The sequence below is a fragment of the Leucopleurus acutus genome, assembly GCF_964270905.1.
Source record: "Leucopleurus acutus genome assembly, chromosome: 18".
NCBI classification, from domain to species: Eukaryota; Metazoa; Chordata; class Mammalia; order Artiodactyla; family Delphinidae; genus Leucopleurus; species Leucopleurus acutus.
In genome coordinates, this window is record NC_139160.1 from 25,233,586 (window position 1) to 25,254,621 (window position 21,036).

General features: G+C 36.7%; 1 protein-coding gene across 1 annotated transcript in view; it reads right to left on the reverse strand.

The window, feature by feature from the left end:
• Positions 1-993: 993 nt before the first annotated feature.
• WBP4 (WW domain binding protein 4) overlaps positions 994-21,036 on the reverse strand; it is a 31,443-nt gene continuing 11,400 nt past the window's right edge. Inside the window, exons 8-10 of the mRNA XM_082859228.1 lie at positions 20,640-20,845; positions 16,821-16,984; positions 994-2,125 (exon numbers count right to left, since the gene is read on the reverse strand). Coding sequence (XP_082715354.1) covers positions 1,915-2,125; positions 16,821-16,984; positions 20,640-20,845 — 581 coding nt within the window. The 3' untranslated portion in view covers positions 994-1,914. The remainder of the gene's footprint in view (positions 2,126-16,820; positions 16,985-20,639; positions 20,846-21,036) is intronic.

Here is a 21,036-nt window from a genome sequence, read left to right on the forward strand (position 1 = left end):
AGGCAAAACAATATAATAGAAAGGTGTGATGGTAGACATGATATCAAATATTTAACTTCTGCAAAAATCCAGTAATTGAAGCTGGTATATTCTCTACTTATTCTTTCAAAGCAAATAGAAAAGTATTATTTTTCATGATTTGATTTACTAAAATTTTTGTGTTTGTCAAGTCTTTTCTGAGCAATCCTTAAAACCAGTTTCAGTTTAAGGTGAACTGCCTTTAAACTTCTGAGAATACTGTCTTGTTACAAAGGTAAAGGAGATAATTTAAAGAATGCATCAAAGAGAAACACTTTACATAATGAGGTGTGGTTTTAAAAATGTCCTCAGATTGTTTATTTTTTATGAGCTAAATATGTGGGTAAAATATAGTAGTACTCCATTTATATCTTATCTTTTCCGATTGAGGAGAGTCAAGCACCAAAGTGCACTGCTTATTAGCTAGATGACAAATGGGCTTGGAGAATGTAAAATACTTCTCTGTAACACTATACATTCGTGAAATAGCCAAGTAAGTATACTGAACAAATATAAAGACAAGTCTCCAAATACTATCTGTCTCACCAATGCTAAGTTGACACTGATCAGTAAGTATTAGAAGAAAAATATATATATATTTAATTTACTCTTTCATAAAGTTTTTAATAAGCTATAATTTTCTTACATGTACACTAGTAACCTTAAAAAGACAAATACTACCAAATGTTAACTACTGTACAATTTATAAAAAATATAATTTTAAGAATTTGGGGGCTTCCCTGGTGGCGCAGTGGTTGAGAGTCCGCCTGCCGATGCAGGGGACACGGGTTCGTGCCCCGGTCCGGGAAGATCCCACATGCCGCAGAGCGGCTGGGCCCATGAGCCATGGCCGCTGAGCCTGCGCGTCCGGAGCCTGTGCTCCGCAACGGGAGAGGCCACAACAGTGAGAGGCCCACGTACCACAAAAAAACAAACAAACAACAAAAAAAAAGAATCTGGAATAATAAAGGGAAGGTACCTACTTCAAATGGATTAAATAAGAAAATGCCACTTTTTAAGAAATTTCACCAGGAAATGGGAAATTTCCAATTTGTCTAAAGGAACACTAAAACCTTTTACTGAAGTCAGAGACCTTGCTATTTTTGTTCAAGACTTCATCTACACAGTTTCAAATAAACCCTAAAAAATATTATCCAGTACATATAAGGCCGCTTACACAGAGTACACGACGGGAAAAAAGGACTCCGTCAGAATGAGAAGTCGTGAAGAACAGAGATATGTCTTGCTCACCTTTACATCTCCAGTTCCTAGCACAGTGCCTGGCTCAAGGCGAAAATGCTTAAGCAATGGTTGTTGCTTTGCATTGAACCAGGCAGATACACCCTTCTACCTTTGGTTCGATTTTCATTCCATATTAAGCACGACCTAAGCTTCAGTCCTGGTTCTTGGCCCTTGATGTTAAACTGAATAAAGCAAGCCAATATGCATACACTTTCTACATCAGTTCTTCTGACAGCATCCTCAGGACTGACTCATCACGGGCTGTGAATCTTCTCTTATGTGGTCTAATTCTTATTTCTTGGATAATATCTGCATGCAAAAGTAATGCATTTTCAGTGCAGTACAAGTATGTTCATATGAGTAAGAATGGAATAAAGGCCTTTCTTTTCCATGTTTTAAATAACAGATACATAGCATCTTATGACATAATTAGCAATTTTTAGACACTGAACATAATACACTGTATTACAATGCGATGTGGTAGGCTTCCATTTTAGGAACAAAAATCAATTTCACATGAAAAAAGATTTACTTTACATTTAGAATAAGTCTAAATTTTTAGCATTTAAGTACTGTAAAATAAACAGAGAGGAGCTTTTAAGATGTATTGTCTCCATTCTGTCCAAAAGCCCATACAAAAAGCTTTTTTTACAGTTATTGATCATCACCTCGTTGCCTTAAATTTCTAGATTTTCCATTTTCAATTCTTCTCTTTTTGAAGACTGGGGCCACTCCATCTGCCACGACTCCAAGAGAAGTGACTGTTTTTTCTTTAAAAACCACTTTGGGTTCCCCACCAACATCAGCCTCTGAAGTTGATACATATTCATTCTCAGTGCTTGGAAGTTCCAAATCTACCTTCTCACTGGAACAGAAAGTAAAAATAGAACCATTATTTGACAGAGTAAGATAAACGTTCACCTAATGTGTGAGCCCACCAAAGCCTCAAGGTCATCTTTCTAATGATAATAATAGAAGTTAGAAGCTGGTCGTTTTGGAGTAGGAAACTATTTTAAAACACTGATTTTATAATATTATTTAAGATACTGAGCACCTGTTTATGTGGACACATGAGGAAAAGTCCCATCTATTCTTTTGTTCCTGTTGGGTGTATCACTGACGGAAATGCTTGTACTTAGATTAGCAGTATAAGTTACACAGGTGGATAAATGAGAAGTATCTTTGGAAACGGACTTTGCTGTGGACTGACAAGGACTCTGAAGGCTTACACAGCACAAGACGAAAACCATGGAATCCCAATGTTCTGGTGTAGCAGACTCCGTGAGACCGCTTGCCTAGCATCTCTTTTCTAGGACTAGCCCTTCAACTATCCACTTGGTTAGTATGAATAATCAGACGACTAGTACAGAGCTCAGTACCTAATTAATATGAACCTATCATAGTACCCTACCGTCTACATAGTCAACTGGTTTGTGAAAGAGTAAGTCACACCATACCCATCAGTCCCGCCCATGAGCTTTTTGAACATGGACCAGAAAGACCATTATGTTTAATGCTCTAGTGGCTAAGAATGTAAAACCTGTTGGGAACCATATATCCTCCTATTTAGAGAAAGGAGTTCTGCAGAGATAGAGAGTAAGGCTGGCATACAAAGAAAAGTAAGATGGGAGATGGAGAATCCTGCCAGTGTTTCAGGCCTGGTTCCAATAATTCGTGAGGCCCAATTCCTACCCCTCCTACAACTTGTAGGTAGAACCTTTCTGGGAATCTTTGAACTAATAACCTCTTTTTTCAATTTAAGGTAACTCAAGTTTCTATCACTTGAAACCAAAAGATTCCCTGGTCAGCATGAAAGGAAGAGTGATGACAAAAGAGAAAAGGGAATAAAAAGTAAAGGTATGATTTAAATGTTAGAAGTCCCAGATATTCTATTTCCCAGTTGAGAAACCCCATCTAAGAAGAGTGAAGATTATACAGATCTACACCCCTCAATCTCAGAAGAACCCAGGTAATGTAGTCATTCATCTTGATTCTTGGAAATAAAGGGAGAAAAACCTTTCCTGGAGGCCAGGAGAAGTGTGAAAGGTTATGGTAGATCTACAGTAGTAGTTACCTCTAATAACAGCAGCTATATAGTGAATGTCTGCTATAAACCAGACAGTGCACTAGGCACTTGGAATAGAAATATTCTCTTTTTATTTGGGGTCTTCTAGTTAGTGTCTTTTTTAGCACTAGAACACCTTTTAACTTTTTTTCCCTTTTGGGAACCACTTCTTCTCCCTTCTGAGTTTTGAGCTTAATTTAGTTCAGCTCCAGTCAGAATTCACAGTGGTTAGCTCAGGAATAGGAACTGGGTATGTGATGATCAGGATCACTTTTGGAAGTCGCAAAGCAGCACCTCTTTTTTGCTGGGATCTCTAACTGTAAGTATGATATAAGCCTAAAGCTTTGCTATCAAGTGGGGAGAGCCTGTGAGAAAGGCAGTCAAGTCAGAGGAAAGCAGAGACAAAAGTCAGAGACATTCACAGTGATTTCTCATCAACTACGGCTCTTGACAACTGCAGTTTAGAGATAACATGATTTTTAGGTGTTTGCTTAGAATTTAAATTTAATATATGCTATTCAGTTCAATTATCTTAAAAGTACATGATAACAAATTTGCTTCCCTCTCACACAGACCATGTAGAAAGGTCTGTGGTGGTAGAATTGAGAGATCTTTTTATGTTCCAACCTATATATACATGGGTTAAAAAACAGGTTTAAAAGAGGTCTCTAAGCATTGTAATAATCTTTAAAAATGTAACAATAGTTAGGAATTTGCTAGGATTGCAAAAAACAAAATAAAGAACATAAGTACAAAGGATATAAGAACAAGGAAAATTTCAAATCAGTAATGGATAGTTCAAAACTAGAAAAACCAAAACCAAAAACTATTCTATATAATATAAAACTTGAGGAAGAAGCTATCTTAGTAGATCATGATGTTATATAACATTTCCTCAAAATCTGATGAGGGGATGCAAGAAATAGGAATTCTCACTGGAACAGGTCCTAAATTTGATTTGTTTTGAATAGAGACGCCTTCCAAACTTTATTGTATTAAAAATATATGTTAAATGCCATTTTTGTTTGCTTTTCCTACTTCCCTATCTTCCCTTAGATTGCCAACAATGGTGCTTTCCAAGAAGGCCAGCAGCCCCTGAAGTTGATGGGGTATTCATTCTTGGCTTTGTATTTTTATGTTTTTACAGGAGTGGAAACTGAGGCTTAGAGAGAAGTTAAATAACTTGGTCAACTAAACTGTTACGGTAGTAATATTATTTGGATTAAAACCCAGGCCTGTGTTGATCTAAAACCTATATTCTTCCCCCTAGACCACTCTGCTTCTGGGTGAAACTAAGAAATTCCATTAGCCAAGCAGAGAAAGATTTTGAGTAATGAAGAACAGTAGGGTTTGGTCGCTGGACAAATGAATCTCTGTCCAACAAAATCTATGAGAGACTCATTTAATTTCACAATCTTGGTGTTTTGTGTTGTATTTTGATAAAGTGATCAAGTCATAGTATTACTTCTTAAGTGGGATTACGGGAGAGATAAAATAGAAAAAGAGTCCATTTTTGAAATCATGGTCCTAGGGAATTCCTAAGTGGAAGCTAACAGAAGTGGCAGTGAAGTAGGATATACACCTGTGTGACATAATCAGAGGAAAAGAAGTTTGTATTTGAAAGAAAAGAGTCTGCAAATAAAATATCTTACAGAGAATACACCTTCTTTTCAAATAACTTTAGAACAGTTACAAAAAATAATTACATAAACACTTCCTCAAAACCACGGTCATTTCCAAATTCAAAATGTAAAAATCGTAAAGGTTATAATACCTGAACACAATGTAATAAAGGTGGGAAAAAAACCCCAAAACTTCCACCTATGTAGAGATTTAAAAATAAGTCCTTTTGGAAAACCACCAAGTCAAAAAAGAGTAAGCAAAAACACAATATTAAATTGTTCCAAAAACAATGAAATCAAGGAATCATCACCCAAAGTTTATGTGATATATGGACAGAATTATATTCAGAGACAATACAGCTTTGACTATTTTCATTAAGAAATAAGAACAGACCCCTTCCTTACCTCCTGTCAATAGTCTTAAGTGTTCATCTGAAGAAAGAACAAACACAAAGAAACTTAAGAAAAGTCAGGGGAAGAAAATTACAAAAGTAGAAATGAAGAAACAGAAAATCCATTAATAAATGGATATGTAATAAAATACACAGTTAAAAGTAAGAGCTGATTCATTAAGGAAAAACAAATTTAAAAAGCCTTTAGTGGAGACCCCAGTCTTCATTCCCACAAAATGATCAACAATTAGATAGCTACCCACGAAGAAAAACAGCTCTAGGAGAGCTCTGGAGTCCATTTAAGAAATTTAAGCAACACAGTGGAACAAAATACAATGAGAATAATTGCAAAAAAAGATAAGAAAGACAACTTCACTTTGCCTGCATCATCCCATCCCCCGAGCTGACACCGCTCAGAGACAAGAGGAAACCTCCCAGTTGGAAACAGTTCCCCTCAACATGAAAAGAAGAGTGGGTGGGTGACCAGCTGATGCAGCCTTTTGGGCCACTGCAGGAAGGTCCTGCTTAGGTTTCACTCCACCCACAATGGCGAAGGTGAGACCTATAGAGACTGCTAGGAACAAGGAAAAAAATCAGGGACGACCAAGAACAGCCATGCAGTGGGAGTGATTGCAGTTCACAGTGATCTGCTCTACAGGCAAACAAAGCAGCTTTTGCCACTGAAGAAAGAACCAACAGACATCACAGCTGCTTCAGATGCCCTGCAGATTTCACCAGGTATTGTGCCGCACAGCTATTAGCTTTCACTTATGTCAGCTGCCTCAGTCCCTTTGCCCTTGCCACTGCCAGAGCCCAGGAACCACACTGCAGTCAGCTCAGGCCTCTGTGCAAGATGGCAGCCTAGACTCCCATGGCTGACCCCATGCCATTTGCATGCTTGGGGCTAGCCCCACCAACTCTGCACTTGCATGGTGCTGCCCTGACACCCATCACCAGCCTCTACTGCAGTGCTTACCCTCGGGGGAGACTGTGCAGCCATGGGAAAGCACCCCGACAGCCAGGGTCCCTGAAGCTGTCAGTGAACGTGTAGTTGACTCTGGCCCTTTGCTGCCTGCCTGGCCCCTACTACTGTGTGTCTGCAACTGGCCCTGACCACTACATACACAGGCATCTATAGCTGGCCCCGCAGCCGAGTGCATGTTCACCACCAGAGCCGGCCACCACCACTGCTTGTCCTGGTCTCTAGCTGCTGGACCTGGAAGTGCTGCTGAGGACCCCAACAGCCCTTGCAGCCCTTGAGCTAAAGTGATGACAACCCCCCAGCCCCACTGCTGCCACATGCCCCCTTGGCGGCCGGTACCACCAGACCTGCTCCAGTGTGCCCCACCTGCAGGTGGAAGTTTTCCCATAGTGACATTAGTCTATAAAGTCTACAAGAGGTTATTCCTTTTTCAAATGTGTGGACACCTACACAAGGCTGCTAGGTTCACCAAGAATCAGGGAAAAATGCCTCTACCAAAGGAATACAGTAAACTTCCAGTAACTAGCCCAAAGAAATTGAGACTAGGAACCATCCAACAAAGAATTCAAAAAAACTGTTCTACAGATGCACTGAGAACTATAAGAGAATACAGGCAAACAATTTAATGATATCAGGAAAACAACAGAAGAACAAAATGAGAAATTCAAGAGAGATAAAAAAACATAAAAAAGAACCAAACAAATCTTGGAGCTGAATAGTACAATGACTGAACTGTAGCATTCAACAGAGAGCTTCAACAGCAGACTCGACCAAGCAGAAGAATCAGTGAGTTTGAAGACAGATCATTTGAAATTCTGTAGTCAGAGGAGAAAAAAAAGAGTGAAAAGGATGAAGAAACCCTATGGGACTTTTGGGACACAATCAAGAGAAATAATGTATGCATCCTTGGAGTCTCAGAAGACGAAGAGATGGAAAAAGGGGCAGAAAGATTATTTAAAGAAATAATGGCTGAGGGAATTCCCTGGTGCATCAGTGGTTAGGACTCTGCTTTCACTACTGAGGGCGCAGGTTCAATACCTGATCGGGGAACTAAGATCCTGCAAGCCACATGGTGTGGCCAAAAAAGAAAAAAAAGACAATGGATGAAAACTTGAAAAATGTGGGGAGAGATTTATGGGTCCAAGTTGAAGTTAGTAGGTCACCTCAAAATTTCAATCCAAAAAGATCTTTTCCAAGACACATTTTACTAAACCTGTCTAAAATCAAAGAATTTTAAAAGCAGCAAGAAAAAAGAATTTCTCTCATACAAGGGAATTTCATAAGGCTAACAGCAGATATTTCAGTGGAGACCAGGATGATATATTCAAAGTGCTGAAAGAAAGAAAGAAAAAAAAGCTAACCAAAAATACTTTACCAAACTAAACTGTCCTTCAGAAATGATGGTGAGATAAAGACTTTCCCCCAAAAAATAAAAAAACCCGCTGAGGGTATTCATCATCACTAAAAGTGCCTTATGAGAAATGCTGAAAGGTTGCTAATTACCAACATGAAAACACACAAAACAATGGTAAAGGTAAGCACAGAGTCAGATACAAACCAGTTTAATAATATAATATGGTGTCCTGTTAACTACTTAACTCTAGTATAAAGGTTAGAAGACAAAGGTATTAAAAATAGCTATAGCTAAAACAATTTGTTAATGTATACACAATATATAAAGATGTAAATTGTGACATCAAAATAATACTGTAAATCAACTATGCTTCAATAAAACATTAATGGGGGGCAAGTGAAAAGGTACTTTTTGTATTCAACCAAAGTTGTTATTAGCATAAAACAGACTGTCTCATATATATGATCTTTCATATAAGCAGCATGGTAATTACAAAGCAAAAACCTAAAATAGACTCACAAAAGATAAAGAGAAGGAAATAAAAGCACACCACTATGGAAACTCATCAATTCAAAAAGGAGAGAGAAAAAAAGGAAAAAGGGAACTACAAAACTGCCCCAAACCAATAAGATGGCATTAGTAAGTCCTTACGTATATTAATCTAAATGTAAACAGATTTAATTCTCCAATCAAAAGGTACAGAGTGGTGGATGGATAAAAACACAAGAACCAACTATATGCTGCCTACTAGAGACTCACTTCAGATTTAAAGACACACATAAGCTCAAAGTTAAGGAATGGAAAAGGATATTCCATGCAAACAGAAACCAAAAGAGGGCAGGGGTAACTATATTTATATCAGACAAAATAAACTTTAAGCCTAAAATGGTAACAAGAGACAAAGTTATTATATAATGATAAGGGGGTCAATTCATCAAGAAGATGTAACAACCTTAAATATATATGTGCCCAACACTGGAATATATTAAGCAAAAACTAACAGGTATGAAGGGAGAAATAGACAACACCACAGTAACAGCAGAAGCCTTAAATAAACCACTTTCAACAATGGATAGATCATCCAGAGAGAAAATCAACAAGGAAACATCGGACTTGAACAATACTTTAAACCAAATGGACCTTACAGACATATAGAGAACATTCCATCCAACAGCAGCAGAATACACATTCTTTTCAAGCACACACAGAACATTCTCCAGGTCAGATCACCTAATAGGTCACAAAATAAATCTTGGCAAATTTAAGAAGACTGAAATCATACCAGGTATTTTTTCTGACCCAAATGGTAAAAAACCAGAAATCAATAACAGGAAGAAAGATGGAAAACTCACAAATATATGGAAGTTAACACACTCCTGAACAGTTAATGGGACAAAAAAGAAATCAAAGGAACTCAAAAAATATCTTCAAACAAATGAAAATGGAAACACAATATACCAAATCCTATAGGATGCTGCAAAAGCAATTCGAAGAGGAAAGTTTATACTTGATAAATGCCTAATTAAGAAAGAGATAGATCTAAAAAAAAACAACCTAACTTTACACCTCAAGGAACTAGAAAAAGAACAAACTAAGCCCAAAGTAGCAGAAGGAGGGAAATAACAAAGATCAGAGCAGAAATAAATGAAATAGAGACCAGAAGAATAGGAAAGATAAGAAACCTAAAAGCTGGTTTATTGAAAAGAAAAACAAATTTGACAAACTTTTACCTAGACTAAGAAAAAAAGAGAAGACTCAAAATCAGAAAAGAAAGAGGAGACATTAAACTGATACCACAGAAATAAAAAGGATTGAAAGAGACTGTGAAGAATTATACACCAACAAATTGGATAACCTAGAAGAAATGGATACATTCCTAGAAACATACAACCTACCAAATGAATTGTGATAAACAGAAAATCTGAACAGATCAGTGACAAGGAAGGATACTGAACCAATACTTAAAAACCGCCCAACACAAAAAAGGCCAGGACCAGATGGTTTCATTGGAGAATTCTATAAAACATTTAAAGAATAATTAACGTCAATCCTCCTCAAACTCTTCCAAAAAACAGAAGAGAATATTCCCAAACTCATTACAGGAGGCTGGCATTACCCTGATACCCAAGCCAGATAAGGACACTACAAGGAGAGAAAACTATAGACCAATATCCTCGATAAATATAGATGCAAAAATTCTCAACAAAATATTAGCAAACTGAATTGAACAGCACATTAAAAGGATCATACACCATGATCAAGTGAGATTTATCCCTGAGATGTAAGGACAGATGGTTCAACATTTGCAAATCAATTGATATTGATTGAAACTGAAAGATAAAAATCTTATGATCATCTCAACAGATGCAGAAAACACATTTGACAAAATACAACATCATTTCATGATAAAAATACTCAACCACTTGGGAATAGAAGGAACATAACATCACAAAGACCATATATGACAAACCTACAGCCAATATCATACTCAATGGTGAAAGACTGAAAGCTTTCTCTCTGTGATCGCAAACAGGACAAGGCTGCCCATTCTTGCCACTCCTATTCAACATAGTACTAGAAGTCCTAGCCAGATCAATCAGGCAAGAAAAAATAAAGGCATCCAAATTGGAAAAGAAGTAAAATTATCTCTCTTTGTAGATAAGATGATCTTATATATAGAAAACCCTAAAGACTCCCCATGCCCCCCTCCCCCTCCAGCAAACTGTTGGAACTACTCAATAAATTCAGTAAATTTGCAGGATACAAAATCAAAATACGGGAAATTCCCTGGAAGTCCAGCGGTTAAGACTCTGCGCTTCCACTGCAGGTGGCGCAGGTTCGATCCCAGATCAGGGAATTAAGATCCTGCAAGCTGCACAGAGTGGCCAAAAACAAAACCAAAATCAAAATACAGAAATCAGTTGCATTTGCATACACTAGCAACAAAACATTTGAAAAAGAAAAAAGAAAACAATCCCATTCACAATGCATCATAAATGATAAAACACTTAGTGATAAATTTAACTGAGGTGGTGAAAGGTCTGTATACTGATAACTACAAGACACTGAAGGAAATTGAAGACACAGACAAATAAAGATATCCTGTGTTTATGGATCAGATCAATTTATACTGTTGTAATGTCCATACTACTCAGAGCCATCTGTAGATTCAATGCAATCCTGATCAAAATTCCAATGGTATTTTTCACAGAAATAGAAAAACAATCCTATAATTTTTATAGGAACCACAAAAGACCCCAAACAGTCAAAGCAATCCTGAGAAAGAAGACCAAAGCTGGAGGCATCACACTTCCTGATTTCAAACTATACTACAAATCTTTAGTAATCAAAACAGTATGATACTCTCATAAAAAGAGAAACATAGACCAATGGAAAAGAATTGAGAGCCCAGAAATAAACGCTCACATGTAGGGTCAACTAACATTTGACAAAGGAGCCAACACTATTCAATAGGGAATATATATTCTCTTCAATGACTGGTGTTGGAAAAATTGGGTAACCACATGCAGAAGAATGACATTGGACCCCTATTTTACATCAGTCACAGAAATTAACCCAAAGTTTATTAAACACTTAAACATAAGAAATGAAACTGTAAAACTGCCAGAAGAAAACATTTAAAAAAAGCTCTACCTGACACTCGTCTTGGCAATGATTTTTTGGATATGACACCAAAAGCATGGTCAACAAAAACAAAAATCAACAAGTGGGACTACATCAAACTAAAAGCTCTGGGCAGCAGAAGAAATAATCAACAAAATGAAAAGGAAACGTACAGAATGGAAGAAAATATTTGCAAATCATATATTTGCTAAAGGGTTAACATTCAAAATATATGAAAAACTCATAACCCAATTACAAAATAACCCCAAAGAGTCCAATTAAAAAATGGGCAGAGAAAATGAATAGACATTTTCTGAAGAAGACATACAAATGGCCAAAAGGTACATGAAAAGATGCTTGACATCACTAATTGACAGAGAAATGTGAATGAAAACTGCAATATCACCTCATACCTGTTAGAATGGCTAGTATTAAAAAGACAAGATAAAAAGTGTTGGTAAGGATGTGGAGAAAAAGAGATACCTTCAGCACTGTTGGTAGAAATGTAAATTGGTACAGACACTATGGAAAACAGTATGGAGGTTCCTGATATTAAAAACAGGACTACCATATGATCCAAGATTCCCACCTCTGCATATACATCCAAAGGATATACAAACAGGATCTTGTAGAGATACCTGCACCCACATGTTCACTACAGCATTATTCACAGTAGCCAAGACATGGATAAAGAAGATGTGGTGTATACATACAGTGGAATATTATTTAGCTATGAGAAAGAAGGAAATCTACCATCTGTGACAACATGGAGGGACCTTGACAGCACTGTGCTAAGTGAAATAAGACAGAGAAAGACAAATACTATATGATATCATTTATATGTGAAATCAAAGAAATCCAGACTTACAGAAACAAGAGTACAGAGGTGGTTACCAGGTCTGAGGAATGGGGGAAATGAGGAGATTGAGCAAAAGGTACAAATTTCCAGTTATAAGACTATTTGGGGGAACCTAATTTATAGGATGGTGATTATAGTAATCATACTGTGTTACATACCTCAAAACTGCTAAGAGACTAGATCTTAAATGTCCTCACCACAAAAAAACCAACCAACCAACCAAACAGAAACATGGTAATTAAGTGTGACATGGAGGTGTTAGCTAACACTATTGTGGTAGTCATTTTGCAACATGTCAATCAAATCAACACACTGCACACTTTACTTATTTATTTTGGCTGCACCATGCGGCTTGTGGGATTTTAGTTCCCCGACCAGGGATTGAACCCAGGCCCTCGGCAATGAGGGTGTGGAGTCCTAACCACTGGACCACCAGGGAATTCCTATGCACACTTTAAACTTACACATGTTATATGTAAACCATAGTATCTTAACACAGCTGGAAAAAAATTCCTTAACAAATATCATCCCAAAAGAATAAAAAAGTTTACAATGTGAAAGGATTTAAAAATTGAAAAATTGAAACATACAGGAAGTTTAATGTATTACCATATGTTTTAAATTTTAAGCCCTTGATGAAACACAAGATTTTAGGGGAAAATATGAATTACAGAAACTGACTAGCTGAAGCTATTTCCTACCCCTGCCCCCCTAACACCAGCTGCAGCATGTAACAGTGACTGAGTGCTTAGGTGTTCTAGGTACCAAGTATGAACACAGTGATAAATGTGTTAACTTGTTTTTTTCTAATTTATTCCTCACAATAAATTAGAAATTAGGCAGGAACTATTATTATCCCATTTTACAGATGAAGAAATTGAGGCTCATGTAGATTAGGCAACTTGCCTAATGTCACATAGATAGTATCCAAGAGACTAAAAAAGCTATCAAAACTTACCTCCCCCTAGAACTCCAGGACCAGAAGATTTTACTAGTGATTTTTTAAAAAAACTTTCTAATCCCAGGGAAACTATTAACCATTTTAGAACATTATAGAAATGGAAAGCTACCTAATCCATTTTATTTAGCATAAGTCAGATACAAAAATCTCATAAAATTATCATACATTTAACAAACAAAAACAAAACTAAACCATAGACCACCATTTCCCAATCAGTTTTCCACATCAGCGCTATGGCTACTGAAATTCACCAAGATCTATTTCTGATAATAATCCTTGAACAATCCAGAAATAAAGTACACTTCCTTAACATAATAAAGATTATCTATCTTAAGCCAATAGTCAATATAATCCTCAATATAAATTTTAGAGACATTTCTATTGATATCAGCAACAAAACAGATGTGTAGAAATGCCCACTCCCCTTATTATTATATAACATTGGGCTTAAAAATGTAACTAAAATAAATACGACATGAAATAAATAGGAAGTAGTATCAACAGAAAAAAATAAAAAATATTTGCAGACAAGTTTCTACATGGAAAACCCAAGACGCAGAAGAGTAAGCCTTAAAAATAATAAAATAATCAGCAACATAATTGGACACATAGGCTTTTTCACACCATAATTACTGGTTTACAAAATAATGGAAAAAATGGACTAAATCTGCAATTAAAAATAGCAAAATATATAAAAGTTTATTCAGGTACTTAATAAACATGTACTAAGCACCTATTATGTGCCAGTCACTGTTTTTAGTCCTGGGGTTACAGAAATGAATCAAGTAGACTAAGTGGCTACTTAGCTTACATTCAAGAAATGCAAGCATGAGACTGACACTACAAAATGACTTGAGTAAAAAGAGGCATGTACAACATTTTTTGATGAAACTATGAAATATTGAAAACACATCAATTTTTGCCAAATTCAACAAGTATAATTTATTTGTAATATTTATATAAATATTGTTGAACACTTGCAAATGATTTAATTAACATGGAAAAAATGGGAAGAGACTACTTAAGAAAATTTGGAAAAAAAAATACAGGGATACACCACCAGATATCAGAACATACCATATAAAAAGATATAGTTAAATCATAATAATTAAGGCTTTATGGTACTGTCATAAAGATAGATGGACCAATGGAACAGAATAGGTAGCCAGAAACAAACTGATAAATTTAAGAATTAAACACAAGATTAAAAAAAAAATGCCACTTTAAAATGGGGAAGAATGGTACTGGCAAAATCGGTTTGCCAGGTAAGATAAAAAATTATTTTACAATCTCATCTTGGGACTTCCCTGGTGGTCCAGTGGTTGAGAATCCATCTTACAATGCACGGGACACCAGTTCGACCCCTAATCAGGGAACTAAGGTCCCACATGTTGAGGTGCAACTAAGCCCACTTGCCGCAACTGCTGAGCCTGTGTGCTACAACTACTGAGCCCACATGCTCTGGAGCCCACGTGCCACAACTAGGGAAAAGCCCGCGCACTGCAATGAAGAGCCTGCGAGCCACAACTGAGACCTGATGCAGCCAAAGAATAAATAAATATTTTTTAAAAATCTCATCTCATACAACGTATCAAAATTATTAAAGATGGATTAAATAACTACATAAAAGATGGATTAAATAATTACATAAAAATGTGGGCTTCCCTGGTGACACAGTGGTTAAGAATCCGCCTGCCAATGCAGGGGACACGGGTTCGATCCCTGGTCAGGGAAGATCCCACATGCTGTGGAGCAACTAAGCCTGTGTGCCACAACCACTGAGCCTGTGCTCTAGAGCCTGCAAGCCACAACTACTGAGCCCGAGCGCCACAACTACTGAAGCCTGTGTGCCTAGAGCCTGTGCTCCGCAGCAAGAGAAGCCACAGCAATGAGAAGCCTGTGTGCAGCAACGAAGACCCGACACAGCCAAAAATAAATTAATTAATTAAAAAAATAATAATAATTACATAAAAAAGAAGTAAGATCACACAAACCAGGAGGAGATACAAGTATAAACTTGACTTTTGGATGAAAAAGGGTAGTATCAATAAAACAGATCACAAAGGAAAAGAAATCAGACTAAACATTACAAAGTTCTACACATCTAAAACCATTATAAGCACAATTAAAAGTCAAACTACAAATGTGGAAAATCCACCATAACTACTACTAATAAATGGTTAGCGTCTGTACTACATAAGGATCTTATGCAAGTAAGGAAAGACTAATACTTCAATAGAAAAATATGCAAAGACTATGAACAGACAATTCACAGAAGAGTAAATACAAAACACTGATAAATACAGGTATACGAAAAAAATGTTTCAACCTCACCAGTAAATCTACTTAGGAAGTCAGACACAATCCATCACATATTAAACTGGCTGCTGTTAAGAATAATGGCTTTACAGTAAACTTATCACATGGAAAACAAAATACTCAAATTTTAAGAAATCTCAACTTTGAAGTACAGGAGATATTGGTATAGGAAGGCCATCCTCCTATTGTAAGTCACTTAGGAAATCACTTAGGGGCTGAAGTAATCAATGCAGTCTATTATTTCTGCAACTTCAACATATACAGTCAATATACTTATGGTCCCTGGCACTATGTAGCATTAAATACACATTTCCTAATATTTCATTAAGTAAAATAAGAGCTGAATATTTAATAAAAAACATTTTAATAGTTCAAAGCCATATTATGGTACAATATCACTAATGAATCAATTCTTATTAGAACAGTATATAAAGCGGTCCAAAACTTGTATTACTCCGTCTTCTGAAAAAACATGACCTTTTCATTAAAGTACAGTTTTTTGGTTTGTTTTTTTTGGCTGCCCGCACGGTACGCGGGATCTTAGTCCCTCAACCAGGGATCAAACCCAGGCCCCCAGCAGTGGAAGCAGAGTCCTAACCACTGAACCGCCAAGGAAGTCCCCTAAAGTACAGTTTTAACAATGAATAATTTCACTTTAGAAGTATGCATGGAACAGTTATATTACATTACCATTTCAAAGCATTAATGTTTGGAGAAAAACTGCTTAATTCATATAAATACTTTTTTCCCACCTGAAGATATTTTTTAAGCATTTAAGAAACACCAATGTGTGAAGCTGGGGGTGACATTTTCCTTTCATTGTGTAAATGATCCTAAGACAATAGCTGATATGAAAACATATCAGCTATTGATATGTATGTAAATGTAAACCAGGTATCATCTTTACCATGATCTTGTTTAGTTGATAAAACTGCCATTTTTTGAATAAAAACTTAAAAACTTAGCTAAGTGTCACAAGCCATTTTCAATACAGTAACAAAACAAGAGCTTTTTTCTTGCCTTTAGATAGATCCCATGAAGCATGTACTGAATATGCAGGTATCTGTTTCTCTGATAGAATAACGATGGTTGAGTGTGAGAATGCACATGTGTGTATGGTATGTTAGTGTGGGAATGTGTGGTCAATAGAAATGTCATGTCTTAGTAAGAATTAAAACAATCATTAGTTTACTTTAAAAAAATAAACCTTAGCTTACATTTTAAAACATTTAATTAGAAAAAACAAAACCATTCTAGAAATAAAGGAAATGAGCTACACTTTTAATGAGCACCTTATTCCTGAAATTAGGTACTGCAATTTATGGAAGTAATGGGACGTAAAATACCTGTAATAACAGTGGCATTAAGTTTCAGGTACTTACTGGGACTCAACCTCTTGTTTAATTTCCTGCCATTCTCCATATGGATTTGATTTTTTATGAGCTTTGGGTTTTTCTTCACTTGGACCTGATGAATTCTTCCCTTGGGTATTGTTTTCTTTCTGTGTTTCTGGTTCAGTTCCTTTATCACTATTTTTATTTTTTTCCTGAAATGTCAAAGTTAAGAAATAACAAACTTCAAGCAAAACTGCCAGGACCCCAAATTTCTTTAACGTAGTCTTGGTATTGATTTATAAATAATACATTAACTCAGTAGTTCAAATTTGCATGTAATACAACAAACGTACATAAAAGAACTCCTTTAATGCTTGATTAGGTTTTTCATTAAGTCTAAAATGCTAACACATCATGGCCAAGGCTGTTTTTTAAAATAATATAACACAATCCTATTAATGTTCTACCCCCCTCAGAGACATACACTGGCCTTTTTATCCTCTCTTCTCCACTTTACTGCTTCCCTCCTTACTTACATGTCCAACAGTGACCTCCCTTTATACTGTGCCCCTTTTGAATTTAATGCCATGTCGCTGGACCCTTCTATACCCATTATCTATTTAAAGAACTCCCTCAACAAATTAGTGTTAACTGAAATCCATCTTCATGTTGAGGACACTGCCAAAACCTCACTGGCCTGTACAACTGGTAATGATGTGAAATTGGAAAAAGACACACCCCTGAGGTAGAAATAGCTCCCAAGGAGCCCCTGGAGAGGGCTGGTGCTTTTATCATCTGGGATAACAAAGCCCCGTGGCCCAGTTTAGCATGTGGACCATGCATTAGATTTCAGCCTCTTTGTAAACTTGCACAACCATGGGTGGCAGTCCTGGAACACTGTTTCGTTTGCAATTCTTTGAATGGATGTTAACTCATTCCCTAATGCTGCTGATATCACAGAAGTAGGAGACAGCATCAGCTTTCTCTTAGCCAACCTGACTGCTTCCAGGCCACGACATTTTTAAAGTGAGGTCATGCAATACATGCCTCCCCCTCTGAGGTTCACACCACCTTCTATATAGTTCTCTTCCATTCTTCCTCTCATCATCTAATGACCTCTGTCCACTACTCCATATATATATTTTTTAATGTTCACACTTAATTGTATGTATGTTTTTTCCTTTATTTATTTACTTTTTGGCCATGTGGCATGTGGGATCTTAGTTCCCTAACCAGGGACTGAACCCACGCCCCTGCATTGGAAGCGCAGAGTCTTAACCACTGGACTGCCAGGGAAGTCCCCATTTCTCCATATCAAGTGATGACTCTGGCAACTCTGTATGTTCTCTCTGTTCAAATTCTTGTCCTCCACACTGTAAAGCAACTATACTCTAATAAAAATGAAACAAAACAAAAACCCAAAACTCTTGTCATCCCAGAGCTTAAAAATTCCCTACCCTCAGTTTTGTGAGCCACAAAACCAATGACTTTGGCCTTCACTATATTTCAGCCGCCAAATAAGATATTCTCCTCATATGTAGTACCTGGTGCATAGGTAGTATTCAAATATTAGATCCTCACACTTATGTTCCTTTTAATTTGAATGAGGTCATCACTCAAAAATGCCCCACTTACGAAATCTTAAACTCCAAAAGCCCACCCTCTGACCACAATGTTATTCTTTTGGCTTTTTGGCTCGCTTACTTCTACAATACCTCCTTATCCAACATCATTACCATCTCTACTACCTTAATTTCCTGTGTTCTGAGTTTGTTAGTCTCATCTAGACTTTACATTCTTCGTTATCAGGCCCCAGCCCACAGAGAATCACGTTATAAACATTCTTTTGCTAGCACCCTTAAAATATCTTTGTCCCTATGCCCGTCTATTGCGTAGGACCTAAAAATCTCCAACACAAATCTATCCAACCATTAGTTTGTCAAGTGTTACAAAAAAAAATCACACAACCATACAAACTGATGAGATTTCAGAATTTATGACATCCAATTTCAGCAGAGACTTTAACACTGCTTAGTAATGTGTCTCCAGTTATTTCTTCTCCTGGTCCCCTTAGTGATTATTCAAAATACATATTCAGCTCCACAGGGCTGAATTAATAATTTTATATTCATATCATGGAATACTATCCATCCATTATTTTAGTACATGAAGACTTAACGATATCTTTGTGACAGATTAAATTGGAAAGTGATAATAAAACCTTATTACAGTATGACTCCATACCTGGTTTAAAGCAATGTACAAGTCTGAATAGAAAATTATAGACCAAAAACATCAAGGTGTTATACTGATTTCTCTGGGAAACGGCAGGATTATAGTTTGTCCTTTTTTGTTTATCTGTGTTTTGTAATATTTTGTTTGCTTGAAGTTAATAATATCTGTCCCACGTTGGATGCTGGGTTACCTAAATTTCACTATAAACATTGTAAGATATCTACTCCACAAGAGCTTTCCTGCTGCTCTTCTATAAACTGGATACATTCCTCACCCTAAGTTCCACCAAGATTTATGGGGTAGGTTGAGAAGTTGCAGGCAATGACAAGACCCTAGGTAAGGCTGGAAGTGCCCTCTCTCCAGCATCCTGGATATTCCTTCACCTCTCAGGCCAGTACTCAACCATGGATCAATGCTATGTATCTTGTCTGCTTTGGCACCCAGGCTCCTGAGTGTTCCTGGAAAGGTCACAAAAGCAGGAGGACTAGCTATACTAGCTATACTAGCTATACTAGCTATACTATACTAGCTATACTATACTAGCTATACTATTAACACTATTAAAATGTCTGTTCTACTTTCCCGCCATGGTTGGGCACTTAGCACCACCACCTGTCAATCCTCTTACTTACTTCATTTCTTCTCCCACCCTGGCTCAGTGATTATTTTAGTCTGTTAATGTTGTCAAGCTCCCCAAAGCTTCTCACTCTCAGCAAGCAATCTTGATTTCTTTATACATGAGTAAATTGAGGCTAAAAGGCAGGACTCTTCTTTCTTGACAGCAAATCATCCATAGTCATACCTTACAGAAAATGAAAACCTTACCTTCTTACAGAAAATGAGTTTATTCCTTGTTCAAGACCAACCTATCCACTTACCCTTGTTGGTATTCCGTTTCTATCTCCTTTGGAGTCCCTCTTAAGGAAAACATCACCACCACAAATCTCTCACAATTAAAAGTCAGTATGTAGCCACCATCTTATCATCTAATTTCTACTTTTCATTACATATCCAAACCACATATACACTGTGAACCACTTTTCATCCTCCTGTAATCTGAGTTTTCCCACCTAAAACTCTGGTATAACTGCTAGAAGGATATCAAGGACTTCCTTACTGCAAAATTCAATGGACATTTTTCCTTTTCTAGACCTAGTTAATCCCTGATGTTCTCTACTCCTTTGGCTTCTGGGATACTGAATTCTTCTGCTTCTCAGCATACCTTCCTAATCATTCTTTCCTCATTCTGCCTTGTGGGCTCCTCTTTCTCTCCTGTACTTAAATGTTTAATATTCCCCAAGGTCATTTTCCTAGGTTACTTCACCCATTCTGAGACTTAAATTACTACCAGTATGTTGATGATACTCAAATTAACATTTCTAGCCTAGACATTCATACTTGCGTGTTCAGACAGCTCTCTGAATGTTACAGAGGCATTTCAAACTTAGGAGGTCTAAAAATGAATTTACTATATTGTTATCAAATAGATATCAATAAATGATACAACCATTTATCCGGGTGCCAAAATGCATCTCTTGGTTTTATTTCTATCTTCTACCAGAAAGCTGAAGAAAGTCTGTAGATCTTTTCATAAATTAACAAACTGTTGTAAAGAGTAAATCGAGAACTTACCTTAAACTTTATTTTTAGCTTTTGCGTTTCTGTAGAGACCTCTCCTTTTTTTCCTCCCTTTTCTGCTTCTTGTTCCCCATCAGAATCATTATGTGAATCTGATGATTTGGACTCTTCTAGGGTGCCAAGTGACTTTTCATTGACTTTACTAGAAAGCAGATCGCCAGAGTGTGGAATGAAATCATCAGGTTTTTCCCATCTGGATTCTATTCAACACATTTTAATAGTCATGTTATTTAGTTACCAATTCTATTTAGAAGAATATTCCCAATATAATGTTTCCTGTCACTTACAGTATATTAAATGACAACACTGCATCTGTTTCACACCATCACTTGATCAAGAAGATAATAAATAAGAGATCCCAAAGGTCTTGCTATTATCTTTCAGAAATTAA